Genomic DNA, 23,410 nt, shown 5'->3' with positions numbered 1-23,410 from the left:
AATTCAAGAAAGACGCAGACAGACTGGAGAGGGTCCAAAGGAGGGCCATGAAGGTGATGGAGAACCTGTCCTACAAGGAGAGACTGAAGGAGTTAGGTCTTTTCTCCCTGGAGAAGAGAAGGCTTGGGGGGACCTCATCACAGTATTCTAGTACATAAAGAGTAGTTACAAAGAGGATGGAGGCTCTCCCTTCACAAGGAGCCACATGGAGAGCACAAGTTGCACCAGAAGAGGTTTCACCTTGATGTAAGAAATAAATATTTTACACTAAGAACAATCAGTGACTGTAACCTCCCCAGGGACATGGTAGAGCCCCCACTGCTGGAGATTTTCAAGGTGTGGCTGGATAGGACACTAGAAAATCTCATGTAGGCTTTCTTTCTCACGGCAGGTTGGACCAGATGATCTTTTGAGGTTCCATCCAACCTGGGCTATTCTATGAACTGACTAGCAAGGTAGCTTTAAACAGTCTCCTGCAAAACACCCTCTATTTCTGAAGCAGGTAATCAAAATTTCATGTCATTTATATACTAAGATAACCTTCCCTGCCTTGTTTCACACATGTGTTTATACTAACAGGGATATACTCAAAATATGCAATAAAGTAAGCGATATCCTTCAACTATGTCCAGCAAGCCAATGACCTTGGGTTCTGCTCACATGTACACAAATACAGATATTCTAACAGTAACAGCCAGATAAACATCCCACTCCAACTGCTGGCAGAGTCAAGCTGTTTTAGCATAGACTTGAGTCACCATACATTGTAGATAACTCCTTTTACAGACTCTAAGTACCAGGCTAAAACTTTACCACCAATTTTTATAAATGCCTAAAACTGTAGAATAATATACCACAAAACATCAATAGTTAAGCTATAATGACATATCTAAAAAAAAAGGCAACTGCTGACCAGGGAAGGCATGTATTGTATCATTAAGGTTAGTTTTAAAAGTTATTATTATTTATATTTAAAATTGTCATTTATTGGCTCATCATACCCTTGAAATGAAGAAGTTGGCTTTACTGTGTACTCTAGGCAGGCAAATGCTTGAATACAGATTCATCAGTATTTCTTCCTCCCTTGCACTCTTACACCAAAAACGCCAATGAGGCTTGAAATCAACTAATTGTTACTACCTTGGTTCTTCTGTTGTCTCACTTGTTTTTCTGTTCTCTCACTTGTTTTTTTCTCATCGTTCTCAAAACAACAATTTTCTTGCCATTTTCTAGCTCCAGTCTTTCAAAGAACTTAGGTTCATTCTTGACTTTAAGCATATCGAGTCATCGCATTCTGTTAGCATGTGAATAGCCTTCACTTACATTTCCACTCAAATTAATGGCTGTATCAGGACCTTGCCCAGTAATTCAAACACATGTTAAAAGCTGACGAATTCCTGCAGTTTATTCTGAAGAACTACAGACTTTACTACTTCTAACACTGAAATGAATAAGATTCCAGCAGTGTATTTTATTAGTTGCCTATTTACAATTCAGTAAGTTATGGTTATATTAAAAATTGTTCTAAAAGTTACATTTATGAAAAGAAACCATTAAAAAGGAAAAACTGGATGGATTGTTTTGTGGAGCTAATAGAAACAATTGACTAATTGCCACTTCCCTGCTGTAGCTACAAACATCTCATTTTCACTCAAGTCAGCAGTATTATTCCAGTCACATTCATGTAACAAAAAACTTCTGCATCAAACCATAGTTTCTCTGAGACCTTCTGAAATACATGGAATACATTTATTCTTTGCTGAGAAAGCTGATAACTGATATGGGCATCTCAAGTCTGGATACTGCTTAATGAACATTTTCCAAAAAAGTATCTTCTGAACTGGGCTGAACATTTAACTTCTTGACCATCAGACCTCCGAGACTAGAAAGAGGGGCCTTCTAAATAGATCAGGCACCAATGAAATAATCAACCCTTCCTTAGCAAAACCATTTAAGAAAGCCCTCTGTACCTTTTTTTCCCCCAGTTTGTGCACTAGAAACCTCGAGCAAAGTTTTAAAATGCTTTTCAAATTACTGTGTGAGCACAGTCAGTAATCAAAGTATGCAACTATAGTTCTCATTTAAGACTGAATATCTTTGGCCCAGATGCATTTCAACAAATCACACGCTTAACCGAGGTTTCCACTTTTCTCCATTGACTAAACAGGGAAGCTTCAGCCACAAACCTCCTAATTTAGGTATATCTGTTTGATGCCTAAAATTAGGTGGGACGAATATAGCTCAAAAATTACACAACACTGCTTGATGATGGAAAAAGTTTAAGGCAGTAAATCACAGGCTGATTTGAAGCAGCCTCCTTTAACAGGTCCCAAATGGTTCCTACAATGGTAACAGCTTTTTTCCTCCCAATAAAAAAAAAAAAAGGCAAACAATGACCCACGGGTTGAATGGTGCTCTGGGGTCCAAGGAGCGGGAGTTTTTTCCCCTGGTTCTCCATTTGGAAAACAATAAATGTATACATATACAGAATTCCATATCTATGATACTTCATTGCTTCAAATCCATTCAGTCTATGCTATTTAATGCACTAGTAGTTCATTCAACACTCTCTGCTACTCTGGTTAAGCTGGTTTTGCTACCAGAGCCAAACAGTTTGAAAGCACTTGGGTATTTCCAAAATGTGCTGCAATCTGACAACACAACTGTCAGCCTCAGTATTGATTATTTAACAGCACAAAAGAATTGTTTATGATTCACAGGAGGTTGAAAGGCCAAAATAATGTATTTCAAGAATTCCATGTTTAGCTAATTATTTTTCAGAGAAAATTGCAAATATTACGTTTTAATTTATAATTGTTAAGTGAAAACAGCAAGAAGTTAGGTACATTAAAATGGCATATTTCAGAGGAAGAAAGAAACAATGAAAAAACCAACTTAGTTGTTATTTCCGATATGCACATGACATCAGGGAGAACTTAGTTATTTCAGAAAAGAACATTTGTAGAGATTGTCTTTGCAAGGAACATGCTTGTAGTAAACAAATGATACAACTCTACAGAAGTTGTTTAATAGCCAAATAAAATCCTTTAGGTAATACAAGATAAAAGAACAGGGGAACCCCTTAAAAATAACATTCTAAAATACAATACAAACAGATGTACAGAATATTACATTTCTATGCACACAGATCTAGGAACATACTACTGTGAAGAAGTCAGACTTCTGAGCTTTTTTTTTTCCTTTTATTTTATTAAATTAAGTTGTTAAAAGGAGTTTACACTTTTTTTAAACTATTTCAAAAAGGGAAATTCATATCAGTATAGTCAAGTGGGCACTTAGCTTTTTTTTTATTGGACCATAAACTACAATAGCTAGGTAATATCAATCAGATACAGAAAAATAGGCAACTTAGATTTCTTGCATGACACCTAGGGATGATACAATGCTATAGTTCAGTGCACAAGTGCACATGTACAAGTACTGCCTTATAAATCAAACTTCAAGCAAAACAAAATTTTAAAAAAGGGAAAAGACAGATCAAATTTACCTAAGCATCAATACAGGAACAACTACAATACTAACACAGTACAGTAAGGCCTTGGAAAGAGGTGATGTACCTAACAGACCTACGCTTACTGCTCCAGTTATTCCTGAAAAATAACCGAGGTTACTTCTACTGTCCATTCAGACAGCCCTATGTGAAACAGTCTTTGATGTATACAGCATTTAGAAGAGGGCAACTGTTGCATGCAGGTAAATTGGGCTTTTTTTGAAGAACAGTCAAAAGGAAATGTATTTCAAAATTAAAACCATGAAAAACAGTTTTAGTTGCATCTTTCTGCCATTACTTTAAAAATATGAAACTCTAAAAAAATTGAGCCTGAAGATGGGTACAGCCTAAAAAAAGAAAATATATATGCACTATTTCCTCTATCACTATTAGAAAAGACATTTTACCCCCTCTTTCTACTCCCCAAACTAGACAAAATTTGGAATTCCTAACATTCAAATGAAGTGTTGGGTAGAAGTAAACAGATGAAAAAGGGAGGACAAGAAGCAGCAGCAGATCTACCTCGACTGAAATAGTGGTATTTCAATCTGCCTGTACCAGAGTAAAAATGTTATTGCATAGAAGGTATGCAATACATCACATACACATATGTTATGCAAACACTGAAAAAACAAAGAACTCCCATTTCTGCTTTAGTTATGTTTTTCTGCCCTGAACTTTATTGCTCAATTATTCCCATTAAGTGCTCTGAACAAAACTAACTGAAGTTAAAACTCTCATGCATTTTCAGGAGAAGAGAATATAAATTCGTATTCTTGCCAACTTTGGCCAACAACACTGTGGAAATTAAATTATTGTTAACTGGAACACTCCCCTCATTTTACTATGCAAAACAAAATGGAAAAAATATGTTTTCTAGACAGCCAAGACCTAGCTAACACAAACGTTTGGTACGTTTCAAGCTAAAACCTGAAATCTTTCTTAAGAAATGCTATATGGACAAATAAAAGCGAGATCATGGACATATATAATTAATTGCTGTATGCATTAAAACTTTTCTATAAATAGTTGCCTGTCAATTGCCACAGCACTGAAGAAAACTGCTAGGAAAAAAAAAAAGCACCTGCTGTTCAAAAGGAAGAATACTCAGAAGTGTTGCTGTCACTTGATTGTTAATTCAATGAAAAATTTTAACCAAGCATAACCCAATACCATTCGTCAAATCTGACTGCGAAGTGATGTTATTACCTCAGAGCGTATATGCTGGAGAGACTACATGTAGTGACAGAAACACTCTCATAGTCACTGCTGGAGATGGAGCTGAGGGGGGAATCACGTAAGCCATCCTGAGAACTGAAAAAACATATGGAAACAAAATGAACTGCTGAAGCAAACAAAGGTAAAAAACAGAGCACTGTGATAACTCATGGCTTATCATGGATTATACAGAAATAAGAATAAACCAGAAGTTGTATTTTTGCTCTTCAGAAAATGATACAAACCTATTCTGTCTTCTTCCCAAAAAGGACAGACAATTTAGCAAAGTCAGTGGGCACACATCTTATAAAAATCTTCAATTTAATTCATGCCATACAGTTACAACATTCAGGAAAGAACTGAGGATCTCACATTTCCATAGGGTATAGAGGGAATAGCGTGCCCATGCTGCTAAGTGTGGTTTGATCTTATAACAAAGATATAACAAACCCAAAAGTTCACAAAGCGTGTTTCAAGCCAAGGCACCCTAAACAATAAGCTTCAAGAACTGAAATATCGTGACAAGTTTGATCTAAGTTTCCTTCCAATGGGAAGGAAAAAGTCTGTGAGGAAGCAGAAAGCTGACTCTTCAGTGAAGGAGATAAAGATAATACATTTACCCTGAATGTGCTCAGTCCCTATAACTGCTATATATGTACCTCAAATTTTGTCCTTTAAAGAAACAGATGAGCAGGAAGGAACAGTCCCACGGCAAACCACTGACACTTCACTAGAGGAAGTCCACTAGCTACTAAGTAAAAGGATATGAATAATTTAAATGAATGGTACATGATTTGTCTCTGGCATCCCTGGGCTAATGAAAAACCTTTAAATAAAAACATCATTTTAGATCTTGCATCATATTATTAACATAAACTAGGGTTAGAAGAGTAAAAATAGTTTCATAAGCACTACAGAACTGTCTTGGAAAGATCAATTTTTTGTTTCAGTAACAATTTACATCTCAGCTATTAGAAATTCTACAAGCTGAAAAAAATTAAATTATACTAGATAAGAAAATATGTGGTCTTGAGCAGAGGTATCACGGCTGTATTGGCTCTAGGCAGTGCAGAAGAATCATTCAAGCCTGCTGAACTCAAATGTTCAGTCAACAGAAACCTTTGGACAAAGCAGAGAGAAACCTAAGAAATATCTTTAGTTAAAAGAAATGTAATTATATAGGTCAGGATTATTTCACCTTACTTCTCCACAATTACTAGCAGATTTTTTTATGCTCTTTTGATTTGTAGGAGTATGCGGGGTACATATTCAAACCAGCTACGTTCCAAATTCTTTCCTGCTACCGAATTTACTATTGTAGGTATTTTTGCAGCTAGAAGTCTGGAAGAATGCTTAAGGGGAATTCTTCAAAGCAGCGTATGGAAGGTATGTGCTCTAATCCCACTAAGAAATAATAGGATTTGTTTGCATACCTCCCACTAATCACTTGGAAAATGTACCCCTTCATGTTCTTAATTTCTGATTGCCAATTTGAAAATAAATCCCAAGCGTACTATGCTTTAGTTGAAAGGAGAGCCGTCACAACTGGAAAATAATTTTAGACTTGAACAAAAATCTATTTAACTTTCATTCGCTTTATATAATTTCCCTTGCTAATTCTGCTCATTATGAAGAACTATATGCATTTAAACAAAGGCTTACTCTTTTATAGCTCATCACCTTTACCCATCCAATCTTACAATACGGTCATGCTACTAAAATGTACTTTTACTATCTGTTTTATGGCAGCTAAATGATATTAAAAAACCATTAGCATATGATTTCACAGCATGACTGAGCAGGAGAAGCTGTCTTGCAAAGATGAAATGTATTGTTCAGAATAAAGTATTCTTTGAACAGCAGAACCAGGAAACAAGAGCAACTAGCAAACTCAGCACCTTCTTTTATTCTCTCTCACCTCCCTGCCATTTCCAGATTTTTTCCAGTGTAACAATGCTGTCAGTTGATTTGGGTAGTAAGACTTTTTCTGAAAGATGTCAGGTTTGCTGTCCTTCAGTGCTTTCTGTGAAGCTCTGCCTGATATATTTGAAATCCAGTCAAAATATCTCAGTCACCAATAGCACATGAAACAAAATTATGAAAATATTTTAAGAACTTGCAATTTTCTGAGGTTCTTGGTTTTCTAGATATTTTGTTTGTTTTGTTTTAAAGAATTTGAGGTTTTCAGCTCTTATGCACAATCCAAAGGGCTAACACTTTTCCTAAGAAATTAAAGTTCGCACACTTTTTTGGGGAGTTAAACACTCTAGACAAACATAAACCAAACAAACCACCACCCTAAGTACCATCTCTCTATTAAAAACAGATCTTATTTATTGTCAACATTGTCCCAAGTCACGAAATCACTTTCTATCCTGAGCTGACTTTGTGGAGTGGACAGTCCAAGCCAGAAGACAAACCGATAAAGGTGGCACAAAGTGCTGGACCTTGATCTTTAAGAAAATGTAATGAGTAACCTCTGAACATAACGGTACACAACCAGCTTACATTATCAACAATCTCAATGCTATCTTTATTTTCACCTTCACAGACGTTCTCTGATCAGCTTATAAGCCTCACCTCATACCTCTTCTCCATACTACTTTTCCCCTCATTTGAATCCTGACTCACCTCTAAATAGTCGCTATCAGCATAACTTCTTCTCATCAGCTCCACTTTCTCATCTCTTTTTAAGCCTTGGCTTTATGCTGTTTGCCATTCTAAACTGTTTCATAAACTCCATCTTTTACCTGGTGCATAAACCTGGCCATGCTGAGCCATCCACTGATTTCAGGATTAGATATCCATCTGGTCAGTCATCATTTGGCAACATAAACTGCTTGGACACACTTGACACAAACCATGCTCACAGAGGTTAGTTTGTTGTAATAAAGGATGTGTAGTGTAGGCAATTACAACACGTAACATTTTTCTTACTCCTGTGTACCAATACAGATTGAATTTTTGTACCAGAAATAATATCTATTATTTACAGTGTTTATTTCTGGTTCATATTCAGGCCGTAACTCTTCAGATAAGAAATTCTGTGTTTATTTAGTTCCAAGAAATGGGAATCCAATAATGATAACTCTGGTTTATACCTTCTCAATGTTATACTAAATAGCTTTTTTTAAGAAAAGAAACAAAAAAAGACTCCTGACATACTCAGTGCATTCCTTCTGAGTACACATAGACTCAGGATACCTCTTTGTAGAATTTCCTTCTCATTAGCGTCTGCCTGAAGATTCGCTCAGTTTTTCTAAGATGCTGGTAGATCCTGAGGTGAATTGACCTGCTTTTCCCAACTAATGATTCCCGTTATCAGCTGACAGTAGCTCAGCACACATGTTCATTAGCACAATTATAGGAAGAGAAGGTATGTGCATATAGACACATTCTGTAGCTGATAGCAGCTAACCTTTTCTTCCCACACCAGCCCACAGGTAATTTGAACTTCACCACATCTCATGCTCATTTGAAACTAATACCGTGTTGAATTGGCATTCATGGAACTGTTTAAACTGTAAGGTGGCAAAAGTTTGTTTCATTTGTGAGGTCTTAAACACCCACAGTGCTATTTTAAAAATTACATTCTAGCACGGGATAAAACCACCATCCACACTCATCAAACAGAATTCTTCAGCACTTCTGATAAAAATATAGAATAAAGATTTGAAGCAACAGACCAAAGTGACATGGGGTGGTGTGGCTGCCTCTTTTCACAGCCTTTTCTTTTCATACTAGCAGCCTGAACTAACCGACCACTTATTTAAAGCTGTTGGCCACTTTTTGTAACTATTCTAAGTGAAAAACAAACTTACAGCCACCTTTATCCTGGTTTGTGTGCTCTTTTCTACTGGAATGTGTTTCCAGCCTCTTACATTTAATTAAACCTCTGGTTGTTTCAGGGGATGGTTTCCTCATGAATGTTACTACTCAAGTTACAATTACATCCCATGTTACATTAGTTAATTGGCACAGATCTACTCTTCTCCATCTATCTCGCTACATGACAGCTAACTCTAAAGCCTCATGTGTCAGCTACACCAATCTACTCAAACAAGTGGCTTTTGAAACTGTTTTACCTCCTATACTCATTTCAGGAATCTGTATGTTGAGAGTTAATACAGTTCACTGTTGCTGCATTTGATATATGTACCTAGTAAAAAGGAAGCTGGTATAAAACACTGGTGTCTTTTATTTGCATGCTAAGGCTTCATAACAGCAGTCATGTTACTGGATACCACACAAAATCAGTGTTCAACAGACAAGGTCAAACACTGCACTTTCGAGACTTGTATTGTTAAAAAGAAGGGGAGGAGGGCTTGAAAAAAATTCATTTATACTGAATCTGAATTTGGCCAGTTGCACAAAGAAACAGAATACAAGAAGGAGAACAGAAATTTCTATCAACAGCCAGCTAAAGGATTGCTTAAGGGAAGTTTCGCAGTTGAAAGGCTGATATTTTGTTCCTAATCAACTATTTCATTCCTGCTGATGAGAAGTTTTCTTACTCCTAAATAGCTGGTTAAAAGACTAATCAATACAAGACACTCAGCAGACATGTTTTTGTTTATGTGAACATGCACAGCTGTCCACTAATTTTTATGGAAAAGGCAACTTTGCCATGTAAAGACACAATTTTCTCAAGTTTTACTGTGATGGGAATATTATAGGGAAAGCATGACTTTAAGACATTTAATCAAGTTAATTTGCATTGCAATATCAATTAAGCTAGTTTTGATAAAGGAGCACTTATAGAATCAAATGCTATAAACTAAAAGACAAACTATAAAGGTAATGTCAGCTTGGTTTTGTTTTTTAAAATGTTAAGTGCTAGCCATCCCAAAAATACAAATGCTTCTTTCCCATGCATTTATAAAGGTGGAATGACTTATCTTAAAGTTGCAGTACTGAACATGTGCACACGTCACATGTTGCTGAGTGAACAAAAGAAAATACAGGCAGAAAAATCTGAATTAACAACCAAGTGTATAAAACAGGTGTTCATCTTTTTATACACTCATTCTAATATGCTGAGGAAATAAAATTTTAAATCTATTATATATTACAATAGTCTGTATCGTAAGTATATTACAATATATACAATTTTAGACTACAGAATTGCATCACTAATAAATGGGACAACTTGAATACCAAGCTGGGGAAGAATAAATTATTCATCTTATTCTAGAATCGCAATACAGATCAGCAAACAGCAAAACATGCTTTTCCAAGGATGCCTCATTCATCCTCCTTACACTGCAAAAGCATATGGCAAAATATTCTATTCTTTAAGCCCCCACAAATAAATGCAAACAGTGCCAGCATCTAACAGCCGATGGACACAGCTAGAAGCTAGAGCTTGCAGAAAGCGTGAAGATAAGAAGATCTCCCCGCTACCAATTTCAGCTCCTTTTGCCAGTTCTCAGGTACACTGTAGAAGGCTTCATCAAGAGTACACTCACCAAATAGATCAAGGAAAGTGGCAAAAAAAAAAAGTATAATTTAAGCTAGACATAATGGACCTGCAGTGGAAAGAAGAAAAACTATGATAAAGAATCCTTTTTTTATATCAGAACTGTTTTAAGGTCAGTATGTAGAGAAATAAACACACAGCACAACCAGGTATTTAAGACTAAAACATGAAAACACTAGCATTGCATGACAATATGAAACAAGCTGCCAAACTTCATAAAACACATAGAAGAATTAGCAGTTTTACAAAGACTCTTCAACTCTGGAAAGAACAGAAAGCCAAGTATTTCCAAAACACCAAAGAAAAACTGATCATCACTCTTTGTAATTTTCTTCCCCCTTGGAAAAAGCTAGCAGAATACTATGACAGAATAAATATTTTGAAAATCTGTATAGCTTGCTTCCAGTTGAAAAAGAAGGAAATACTAGATACAGATCTAAAGCTTTGTTTTGGTGTTACATCCTTTTTTACCCCAACACACCAAACGCTGCTTTGTCATAGTTTTATCATCCTCTGTACTACTCTTAATTTCCCCCCCTCTAACAGTTTGTTTTGCTACATCACAGCCTTTACTTATCACATTGTCCCTTCAGCGCATCAGATACTGACTACACATCTTTGCTAGCACTTCTCTCATATTTGCATCTTGTTAATGCTGCTGCCCAAGACTCTCAGTGCCCTTGGTGTTTTATATCTCTGAGATACTTAAAAGCAAATAATGGAGAAAGACATAACACCAGCTATGACTTAAAAACCAAAGTAGTAAGATTTGGGTACTGACATGTTTTTAAGTAGAAGAGCATTTAATCCGTATTCTGAACTCTACTGAATATTGAGGCTAGATGGAGAAGCCTGAAATACCAGGTATTTCAGGTTTAAAGATTAATTACAGTAAACTTGATTGGATCATTGAAATTATACCTATAATGCCATATTGCATAGTATAAGAATTGATTTACTGAAAGAAACAGTTTATATCATAATGTACACATTTGACAGCTGCTTGATTCAGACAAGGGAAAGAAAATCTTCTTTCCCTCGTTGGTGACTTACAGTAACTAGAAAGTAAATACATTTATCAATTTGATGAATGAGCATATCCTGCAGCTATTTCATGTATATTAGATTGCTTATTGTTCTAGCTAATGGGTCCATCATTCTGAAAATAATCTACTGTCTCCAACATTTCCCCTATGGTTAAGTTGGCATTCACAAGCATGTAATAGGGAGCAGTCGCAGAAGCTTAATACGATCTTCCCATTTAAAAATACCATTGAAAAGCAGTGATTAGTCACCACCCAGGCAGCATGAGTAAGAAAAGGTCCACAAAGTTCTGTTTTGTAACTGAATTATCTCTTCTAGTGATAACGTGACTCGTGATTCAGAGGCAAGAACCGAATCTATATATATGAGGAAACTAAGGATCTATACAGATAAGTTTTTAATCTAATCCTCAGTAGATCCCCAGCATCTGTGTGTCTCAGAATATACTGAAGGAGTTAATATTAGAATGTTTCCAAATAAAGGAGCAACAAACTAGTAACAAAATACCTCCATCCTATTTCTCCACTTCTGCAAAGATGGAGTATTTGCCAATTAATAACAGATGTACTGCAGTCTCAATAACAAATACAGAGAATTAGATGTAATCAACAAAGTAACTGTGGAAGAAGCTATGATGAAAACAGACAAAACCCACTAACTGGTTCAAGAATTTTAGAACTCAAGAATGAATCAGACGAATTATTAACCTCTCATTTAAAACTTCCATGATGCCTGGAGTTTAAAGGTGGCAATCTTTAAAAATAAAAAGGACTCCAAGAGGATTCAAACAACTCTAGTTCTGTGAGCCTGATGTTCATACCAAGCTACTTAACAGAATATATCAAAAGCTAAAATAGGTAGACAGTAATGAGAGGGTCTGCCTGGCAAGGAGTAACATGGCTTCTACAGGGGAAACCTCCTGGGAGCTCTCTGAAGGGGTCAAGAAGCTTGTGAAGAATGGTGACTCGGCTGGCAGCCTCTGGATTTCCAAATAGATTCCGTCAAAGTACCTCACTAAGGCTTTTAAGAAAACTAAGGAGCTACAGCATAAGAGGAAGGGGCCCAAAATGGATAAATAATTCCTAAGCGTAAATAGGGGGGAGCTGTTAAATAACTACTTCTCAGAAGAGCAGGAAGTCACTGCTTAAGTTGTTTAGGACCCTGGGGGTTTTGTTTTTACACACGATCTGCAAAAGTGAGGAGAGCAATGAGATCTGAGACGTTGCTACCAGTGCAAAATTATTCAGGGTAATAGTAACAAGAGCTGATTGAAGATTTGCACAGGATCTTAATGTCTGAATAACAGGTAATAAAATGGCAAGATGAGATTCAATTGGTAAACACAGAACACTTCTAGCATCAGATACAAAATAACAGCCTCTGAGCTCACAAAGCAGGATCCTGGGGCTTTGGCAGACAACTTCAAAAAAACCATCAGCTCGCCACTTGGCAAAAAATATGAAGTCAAATATTGGGAGCCATTGGAAAATTAACCGAAAATAATTATGCCACTGTGCAAATCCACGGTTTGCTCGTATCTTGAGTAAGTGTAATTCTGATTCACTTATAGTTAAGAGGAAATAGTGTAACTGAAAAAGATTTAGAGCAAGACAAAAGGAATGATCAAAGCTATGGACAACTTCTGATCAAGTAGGCTGTGAATTTACAACTGAAAAAGTAACCACATAGGCAAAGAGCCACTGAGGTCTACAAAATCACCACCGATGCAGAGAGGCCAGGCAGGAACTAGGAGCTATTCAAAGCTCTTAAGAGCCAGGTCCAGAGCAAACAAAAGGACACAGAGGAAAATGGACCTACAGAACTCTCTGTAAAAGGACAATTCTCATACAAAGTTTTAACAGAATATTAACAGAGACTGGACAAGTATGTGGAGAAGACATTATTACATCCACAAACCGTGGGAGGCCGAAAAAGAAGCTTACATATATTTTCTTATTATACTTTGTAGACTTGTTCTCACAAATTTCACTTAATATCCTACCCAAGGTAAAAATTAGTAGACAAATTATCTGAGTTTTGTAAATTATGTATAATTTATCAGGACACTAATTAAACACACAGTAATTACTTTTAAGGAATATTCATTCCACTTGAAGCGTTGCAAAAGCATGAAATATCAAAGGGATTTGTGAATTACTTCTTAAAATGAAGTCCATTCAGAAACCCTGTTATAAAGCCTTGAACATGATCATACTTACAAGCTTAAGATTGCAAATACTCAGAATGACGAAGATAAAAGTACCTTCTCAAAAGTCAACTTTTGTGCACGCCAAGTTGCATTTAACCTGTCAGAGGAATTAACTCCAGGGCAAAGAACTCTTGATTCTATTTCCACTACCAGTAAAATATTTCATAATTCAATTATTATGTTATTAAACAACTGTTTATATCTGTAGCCTTTATATTGTGGTAATGCTTCACGGTTCAAGCTACCCACACTGTGTTATCCTGAACTCCATACACATATAACAAAAAGATGCTGCATCACACACACGACCTCCACAGTACTGACACAGTAAGGCACAAAGGAAGAAAGCTGTCACAGGAATACGGAAAACAATAACCTGTATTTAATTTCTTCCCTCTGCTTTATTATATTAATACTTCAGGGAAACTGAGGACATCACTTACTACAAAACAGTAAAACAAAATGAAGTCTGGTTTCCTACTGATGTGTGTAGGATCCCTAATGTCTAATCAAAGTTGAGCTGAAGCATGGCATTTTCTTTAACATAACTATTATTATGGTCTCTCCCTGTTATCTAGTTCCTTATTATAATTAAATATGTAGAACCTTAATCCATGACCTCTATTTTTCTATCAGCTTTCGTTGAAATGGTCTAATAGGTTTAAAAGCTGCTTCTGCACTCTGTTAGGCTCATTCAGCACACAGACATTCACAAATACACTCGAGGCCACAGGCAGCGTGATCAGATCAAGCCCATTCTCTCAAATGAAGCTAAGGTAAAATGTGTTTAGGTCCCAATTTAATCCCATGCACTTATGTAGAAGTTAACTTTTTAGTATCTGCCAGACACACTTTTCCTGCAAAACAGCAGAGTACAACAGAGGTAATGACGCAAGTAATGTTATAGCAGCAATGCACTCTTTGTTACATTAAACTGGTTAAGATTAGTGTACTTGATTTCAATGACAGAGATATACAATTAAAATTCAGGTGTTCTCCAGGTGTTTTCCAAAACAGCTGAAGAAGTCCAATAAAAAGCTACTTGCATTAAAAAATGTAGATTGAAAAATTCCTTAATCCTGAAACACACTATTTTCTTTAAAATCAACATTAATTATACACCACTCACTAAAGTACAAGGATATAGGAAATTATTTACACACAAATTACTAACAAAACATCAAGTTGCTCTTACCTTGAACTAGATCTTGACTTTACATCTTCCTTTGCTGTTCTTTCACTACTAGCATCTTCACTGTTGTCCAATTTTCTCTCACCTAGTTTTCTCTTCTCCCACTTCTTCTGCTGATTTGAGATGCTTTCTCCTTCTCCTTGTGAGTCATTTTCTGCCCCTACCTGTGAACCTGAGGAATGTGCCAGGCACTTAGAGGAGATTGGCAGTTTTTGCTCTTCTCTGCCAAAGTCTCTTTCTGCTAACAAAGCAGAAGTTTCAGGTTTTAATGTTTCCTGTGCAGGGACTGAATTGTCCAAGTCATCTACATGGTCCATTTCCTTAGACTTTACTAATGTGTATGAAGCATTTACAACACCTCCTGCAGAATGTTTAGTCTTTAAACCTTCAACACTGTCCTCCCTGCTGTCTTCACAGCTGCCACAACACACACAGGAATTAATTAGACAGTTTGTGGCAGCTATACTGAGTTTATGGGATTCATCCTCCTCCTCATTTGCTAATGGATTAGCAGATCCAGGAACACAACTAATAGCTGCTTCCGGAGTTGTTACTGGGGATTCTGAGCTAGAGGGAGATTTAGGATTGAATATTACCGTAGCAGATATTTTCATTCCCCCTGTCCTGTGAGCTATCACTTCTGCTGTTTCTGCATCATCAGCGTACGCATCCCAGCCATTGAGGTATAACTGTGAGTCCGGACCTTCTAGACAGCTGCATGAATTCTGAACTGAAATGCCAGACATCTGTTTGCTATCTTCAATATTGTTATTATTGCTTAAGTCAGTTTCAGCATCTTTTAAAAGCAAAGTTTCCTCTGTCTGATGGCCATTCTCGTACAGCAAAGCATCTCTATATTGCAGGTTCTGTTTTGAATCGTGGCAGGGGTTATTCACCCAAGCAAAAGTGTCACTTACTGAATCCAAGCCAGCAAGAGCTTCTCCTGCTCCATCTAGGTCATCCATAAAAAACACTCTGTCCTCTTCATCAGTTAAATTGTCAAGGTGGTGTCTTGTTGGTGAAGCTTCTGTGCTAGAACTATTTCTTAGGCTAGGTCTGTGAGCTGGAGACTGACAGATGCTTGGAGGGGAAAGCAGAGAAGACATTTCATCTCCAACTCTGTGTACCATCCTATTCAGCTGTTCCAGCTCCTGCTCATCATACTGCATAGAACAAGCCAGCTCAGCTTCTGTGTTTTCAGCTTTTGCTGAAAGCTCCTTAGCAGGCAAAGTCGCAGTTATGCCCGGTGTAATGACAGAGGGTACTTCAGGATCTGCTCTGACAGGAAAATCCACATCTTGAGAGATGCAGAGGTTACGTTCCAGCGTGTGCAGTTCATCCTCAGTTAATGTCTGAAGTAGATCCCTGAAAATGAAGAAATACACACATCACTTTACACTTGCAATCATAGGAGGCACTAATGTTACAGATTTCAAAGAAAACTTTTACTGTTAATACAAAAATCTAGAACTTGAGGGCACAGAGTACTTTCAGCTGTGTAACTCAAGGTGCATTTGGTATTTATATTCAGAACACATGTGATTGCTTATACCTGAATTTGAGATTACTCATGCAAATGCAGGGTACCAAATTATTTACATGCTTGCAATTAAGCCCCAACATAAATCAAAACACACACAAAAATGGTTCTTTCCCCCTCCCTATCTATTTATAGTGAAAGTGATATTCACAATTAGATATATTTTGTCATTTTAATTTTTTAATTCACAAATTTGACTTTGATTAGCAAACCAATTTGCCATCCTTTGTATTAGATTCTGAAAATTATTCTGCAAAAAAGTACCACAGAAGTTCCACACCATTATATTATCAGATAAAAGGAATTCATTAAAAATAGTAATAGTGCTTATGCACCACTGATGTCTTAGAAGCCTGTTCACTGAAACAGGGACTGGAAGTTGGCACTCTCCTGCCTCAGACACGTAACTCAGTCATTAGGGAGTTAAGCTTCCGCATGATGTTAAGAATCAGGCAGGCCTAAAAGCAAACATTTAGGTATTTACTAAACTATGTCTTCTAGAGACATGCAGCATCTCCAATGTTATCAAGTGTCCTCAGTATTGCAGTTCAGGACTACAAGCACCTAAAACCAAAGTGTTATTTGAGGCCATTATGTTTAAGTACTTTGTAACTTTAAAACAAATCCATAGACACAGCAGCATTTGATTTTAGGCCTGAATTTAATTTACACTATGCTTCTCAATTAGAAATCACATACGAAAACATCCTCTGTCGAGAACTGCTCTCAACATTTTCAAAGACCAGCAAGTATATTTCAGCATAAATGAAAGGATGAGAAAAGCAAGGCCTTCTGCTTAAACAGAGGCTAGGAGTCCATTATTCCTCCTGTGTTTAGAAATAATTGGCTAGTACACAGCCAGCATAGTAGTAATAATAATAATATGCACATATTAAAAGAATTCCCTTAAAAGAGTAACTTCAGTCTAACCAAGGGACAAAAAAAAACCTCCAAAGAAACATTCAACATCTCACACCTTGATTTCCAGTCAATGGTTCGCATTCTTAACTTGTTAACTCAAAACCCAAATATTTTTCCAAGTACTATCACTAAAAGATCAAATTGCTCAAAATTAGATTATACAGGATTCTCTGCCAACATTAGGAACGTGGCATGTTTTAAAATGCCTATATAAATATTGAGAATAAAATTAATGTCAACCAGTATACAGAAAGAAATGTTAAATGTCACTACTGAAAAGTTTAAAACTAAACATCAGGCATCATTACTAAACTGTAAGGTTTAAGTTGTAGCTACTTCCATGGTTCATTTCCTCTCTGCTGAAGCATCTGTAACTCATCATTGGATCCAAGCAAGTGCTGTGCTTGTATGGAAAAAAGAATTTCTCCCTCTGCTTTCATTATTCAGAAGCTGCAGGTAGAGAGCTTCTGCAATCCACCCTAACAGCAGTAGTGCACTTCTCCCAGAGTATTTAGAAAACACTGAATTTAAAAAAAGCACATGTTCAGGTTTCACCTGCTTTTACTCTTTTTGGCATAGTGTCACAGGAAGGCAATCGAGCCCTGAAAATATGAGGAACATTTTTCTTCCGGTAGCTACAGCCACTGGCAAAAAACCCAAGGCAAGTTCTTAAGATGTACTCTGCTTGTTACAAGCAGTAGTAGAAATTTACTCTGTCTATTGCAAAACCGATAAACATATTTTACTCTACTGCCAATATCCAGGGTGCAGACATTACTTCTTCAAAGATCTGAGGCCAAATGTCCATTTAAAAACAAATTTGGCTAAATAGAACAGGGCCACAAGACCCCAAGCACACTGATCTCACACATTCTCCAAGCCTCCTTCATTAACTTTGCTCGTACTCTGACTAGAATTTTAAATTGTCTGTTTTCAGAGAACAGCATTGTTGTTACTGCTAGCCTGTGCTTCAGTTCATGCTCTGAACAGAGCATAAGTAGCTGTCCTTATGGAGCTGCCACTGTAAGAACATGATGCAGGTACAGGAATACGATTTGCATTCTCCTGCTTCCGCAATGCTCGGCTGAGTTCAGCACACCAAAGTGCCCAGATCTGCCCTGATACATCAACACTGAGAAACCAACACTGATACATAACAAATATCACTGGTACTCCTTTACTGCAAAAGTTTTAAATCAACTCAAAGTTTTAAAACACAGCCACCTTGGAAAAACTAACCAGTTTTCCCCCAGTCACTGTGCACACTTAAAAGCATACGAGTTTCACCCCCCCACACACATTCTTTAACACACTGACAACAGGTATACGGCATTTGATTTCTAGTCAATGATACAGAAATGTTTCGGTGTACTCAAAATGGTATGATCCTCTGATTCTGCACCACTTGATCTGCAATCTGCTTGATTCTGCACCACCAAAATCCATCGGGACCCTGCCATCAATTGTAATGGTCCAGAAACAAGCACCAGGCAAGCAGAGGGCTCTGAAAAAGGGCAAAATTATGGAGTACTGTGAAATCCCCAGTTTGCTCACCTCTGAAAATCTCTGTATAGCAGCCTCAAATGTATATATAGTATAGGTAATATTTTATCGCTTGAATGTTCAGTGTCACAGGCATCTAAATTAAATATCTATGCATATACTAGATGATATGCTTTGTATACTTTACTAGGCAGATTACAGTAGTTTGGCAGAAATGGTTCAAATGTCTTAGTTTAGAAGGAACAGGGATAAACAGTACTATGTAATTACGCATTGGTAGATGTATAAAATACCAATGCTGATGTTTTACATCTAAAATAAAAATCAACACAAGCACCTGGCTTAGGTATTAATTAAAACATTCAAAGTCATCATTTGCTGCTCAACCTTACCAAAACAAGAACCCTTACTGCTTTTGCTCAGAGACCTTCCACAATCTCTATTGTTTTCAAAGTTGCCAGCCACCAACAGGATACCAAAAATTTTCCTAGCCAATAGATATTTTCCTCTGCTAGTTCCAATTTAATTATGTGGGTGCACATACAGTACTTATCATTGCCTTTAACAGGAGGGATGTTTTAGGGTAATATAGCTTAAAAATTACCTGTAATCCTACCAAATAATCAGCTGTATATTTGGTGTTACTCCATGAGTTAAAATACTCAGTTAGCTTAAAAGTTATAGAACTTTACAGAGAAATTCACTGGGATGTGATCATATTCTGCAGTAAGATGTTGTTCTGTATTCTTACAACAGGCACATAATTGCAATACAAGATGCAACTATTTTAAGAGAAGACTACTTCAATCTATTTTCATGCCCTAACTATTGGTGACAGAGACTGGAGAAAGACTCCTGGAAAAAATGCTCCATTCTTGATGAGGAGCAGAAATATCAATATAAAATATCTCATTCCATCTTCCCTTATAGGTTTTTGTGAACATTCTCACTGAGTAGGAATTGCAGCCTGATAAATTAAAAAAAAAATCTGTGATTAAAAAACATCTAGACAGCTTAGGTACTTTTAAAGAAGTAATTTAAATTACCCTACATGAACTGCACATTTATTTGTATCTCGTTGTTATTTTCATTCAACATATTTTTCATTCAAGAATATTACTAAAGGATCTTTTTGAGCCCAGTTCTTTCAAGTATTCAAGTACCTCGATATTCCTCCAATTCAGAGACTGCCAGAGATAGTTTCACATTACATCTTGCATAAATTGTTGCTGATAGGTGCTGTCTCAGTAAGAACACTTTGCAAATTTTGTCTGCTAGACAACTGAAATCACATTTCTTAATGCTCAGTTGACAGAATAAACGTAAGTCTTAAAGTGTATCAGAACTTTTTCAAAAAATGAATCTGAAAGTCTTTTTATTTTTTGAAATTTGTATTGAAAATTATAGTTACTGAACAAACAAGCATTTTACTAATGTATTTTCAACCCAAGCATTAAATTCAGTGTAATTGAAAATAAAATTGACTAAACAATAAACTGACTTCCTTGATTTTCATTTTCCATGTTGTGAAATGTAAGGAGTAAGCAGGAAGAACAGATTATGAGAAGTATAACAGCTTTTAAATATTCTTTTGGCTTTAGCCAGCCAGTGGAATGCTGGTGAAAATTTCTGTGACAGCCACATATTGGAAATAAGGTATTTTAATGTAAACTTCGTAGACTTTTAAGCTTCAGTACCATTAAAGTTTATTTCCTCCCTCTAACTTAAGCTTTGCTCCTCAATTTATGTTTTTCTTTACACAGTTTTATAAAACCATAATCGCTCAAAAAACCCAATCACCAAACATGTTAATTTGTCAGTTTTGAGATTTCAATATAAATATGATTAATGTACCTAAATATAAAACTGTATCACTTCTAGAAAGAAATAGTAGGAAATCCTGAAGGGACACAAAAGGATGTGGTCTGGATATTCATAAAAGCTAACTTCAGAAATAGGCTCCTCTCTGAATCATCCCTGACAGAGCTTGCATTCTCCCTCAGGAGATGCCTCACCTCTAATGGGTGAGAGGAGATTAATCTGGATAAACTTATCTACGTGAAAACTATTCTTACATCAAACTGTCATCATGACATACAGGGAATGTATAAACAGGTGAAAATTGGACACAGGAAAGAAAAACTTCTGCCAAATTATCTCTGTAGAGATTTCTAGGAAAAAAATTTGCAGTTGGTATATAAATTTGATTTCTACGAAAATAATAGGACTTATGGATTTAGAAAACAGGGGTTTTTTTTAACACCCAGATAAAACACCTTAAGGGTGAATATAAAAAACCTGAATATAAAGAGCCTTTAAAGATACAGCTTGATTTCTCCAAAGTAACAGATAGGTCTTCTAAAGACCTCAATTAAGAAAAAAATATTTTAATGTTCTTTATACTTGAGCTGAAGCCCACATCTCCAATGGTTACCAAGACTGAAGCACTGTGAAAAGAGGCACACAGAAAATGATTCATCCTGTAAAAACAGATCCGCAATACGAAAAATTGATAGTAATTTCTATTAGATTAAGAATGATCTGAGTATTGCATCATAACATAATGAGAAAATGTAAGAAGCCTACTTAAACAGAAACACTGATGCTAATTAGAAACAGGACCTCCTAAAAATAAACTGCAACTTCAGTATTTCAGGCATCATCCAACCATAAGGAAAATCTGAAATGTAATAAAATGATATTCAGAAAAAAAAGAAACTATCACAAAGAGCTGAAAAGTTCAGAAAACTCCCATGAAATAAAAAACTACATGTAGTTATTTCATGGGTTTATCAGGCAGATGAAAGAAAAAAGCAGTTTATGGTTAACATAGCAAACAGATCATTTTCTAGGCATTTATGAGTTCTTTTTTAGGCCTCTGATTTTCACTTCAGAAGAGAAGCAGTTACAACCATCATTTATTACTTGCCTTATTTTTCTTAGCAAAGTGTGAAAAGGTCTGAAGAGTTCAGACATATCTTCTGGTTTATGGTCCAAGTTTAATGGTCCCTCGGAGTACACAACAAGGCCACTGTAATTCAAACACATGCACGAACACACACAAAAATGAAAATTTCATTACACAGAGCAACTACTAAGGAGTCAGAAAAACACCTGTACATAAACATTAGAACTACACTCAAGTTACATATTATCATCTTATTTTTGTCTTATTCACCCACAGTTAGAATTAAATGCTATTTAAAGCAACAGGAAAAAGATCCCCTCTCCTCTGTCCACTCCCCCTTAAACATGGGAGAAAAAGCAATGGAAACATAAGGGGAAGAACATTTATATCATTGCTGCAGCTGACCCATTCAAAAAAAACCAAAACCCAAGAAACTGATTATCAAGTAAGTTGGGGAAGTCCACTGACTTGAAAGAGTTTGTAAAAGGCTTTTTCTTTCCAGTCTAAATAATTTCTGTGTAAGACAGTTAACTCTTCAGCTCCTATTTTTCTACCTCTAAGATAAATACAACCTGGTATTAACATGTGGTAAAAAATAAAACACATTTGCTAAATCACATAAACCACATTTTAGTAATGCCATGCTTCTAAATCAACTCAGCACTTGTAGAAATTTCCCTGGAAAGAGGTTAGTTCATGATCCTGAAATCTTCCATGTACTTTGCTGTACATAACTCAATAACTCTTCCTGATCGAATCACTACTGCCCAAACCTGTTTGTGTATCCGCAATTAAACAAAATTCACTTTCTTCACTGTATCTGCTGCATCATACCGCACTGAGTCCAAGAGAGTGGATTCCACCCACACCAGGCACCACTCTGCTTAAAACTGTTTAATCCTCTGCCCACTGCAAAAACAACATATGCTTTTCAAAGGCAAATGGATCGCATGTTCTCACACTCGAGACTACGCAGGTTTTATATTTTTCCCAGGCCCTTTTCCCCTTCCTGCCCTTACAGTCAGTGCTCATCAAAGCTGATGTCGCAAGTTATATGAATGCCACCAAAGTATTAAAAACAGGACCACTTATACTCTATTTACCATCTGGGAATTACTGCTCTTTTTCTTCTGTTAAACCCAGAGTCTAGCTTATGCCCTGGTACCAGGATAGTACCATGGTCTCCCATCAGGCTTGAAGATGGCCATCAGAAAGTTCAGAATTGTCAAGGTAACAGAGGACCGAAGAAATTCAACTACTAAACTTGATCAACATTGCTTTGGGGACTAGGGTTTTGAGGGCAGGAGCAGGGAAAGGGGACAAGAGAGAGAGAGAAGTTGCTTCTTTTGCAAGTCACCCATTTTTTTGGTGGCTTAAGACAAACTATCCTGTTACCAAGGACACATACTTTTATTTTTCTAAGCTTTCTGAGCTTCAACAAGCAGGCTGCCACAAAGCAAAGTAGTTATTGCTGATTCATGTCCTATGTTCTGCCTAAACAAATGTTACTTCTTTTGAGTGGAGGCTCAAGGCTGCTCTCACTGAACTTCTAACTGATGTAAAATCACCATTCCTCTGGCTTTCAGGTATAGTTTGCTTTCCGTAGAGCTTAACTCTCAGAAGAAATTTTAAAAAATAGAAGTGGGCTAGCGCACTACAAAAAGAACAATTATGAAATGGCCTCTGTATAGGTTTGACCTTTGAAAGTTCTGAATCAAACCCTGAATATAGTTATAACATGGAAAGAAGTAAAAATTGGAAAAAAGTGTGTCTTAATATTTCCTACTAGGTTCAAAGTTCACTGACGCCTGTTAACATACTAGGCAACATACACTACCGAACACATATGGTAAACTGATGTCTGAGAAGAAACCTTAGACAAAAA

General features: G+C 36.5%; 1 protein-coding gene across 4 annotated transcripts in view; it reads right to left on the bottom strand.

The window, feature by feature from the left end:
- ZFYVE28 (zinc finger FYVE-type containing 28) overlaps window positions 1-23,410 on the bottom strand; it is a 166,277-nt gene that overhangs the window by 28,938 nt on the left and 113,929 nt on the right. For 2 of the 4 annotated variants that reach the window (XM_069795186.1, XM_069795196.1), the window contains exons 7-9: window positions 21,547-21,648; window positions 14,657-16,018; window positions 4,721-4,825 (exon numbers count right to left, since the gene is read on the bottom strand). In XM_069795186.1, the coding sequence (XP_069651287.1) occupies window positions 4,721-4,825; window positions 14,657-16,018; window positions 21,547-21,648 (1,569 nt within the window). The remainder of the gene's footprint in view (window positions 1-4,720; window positions 4,826-14,656; window positions 16,019-21,546; window positions 21,649-23,410) is intronic. The other 2 variants (XM_069795205.1, XM_069795214.1) reach the window with 1 other exon arrangement.

This window comes from Haliaeetus albicilla, chromosome 1 (assembly GCF_947461875.1).
Source record: "Haliaeetus albicilla chromosome 1, bHalAlb1.1, whole genome shotgun sequence".
In the NCBI taxonomy this organism is placed as follows: domain Eukaryota; kingdom Metazoa; phylum Chordata; class Aves; order Accipitriformes; family Accipitridae; genus Haliaeetus; species Haliaeetus albicilla.
The sequence above is the reverse complement of the archived record's forward strand: the minus strand, read 5'-3'. Positions and strand labels throughout refer to the sequence as shown.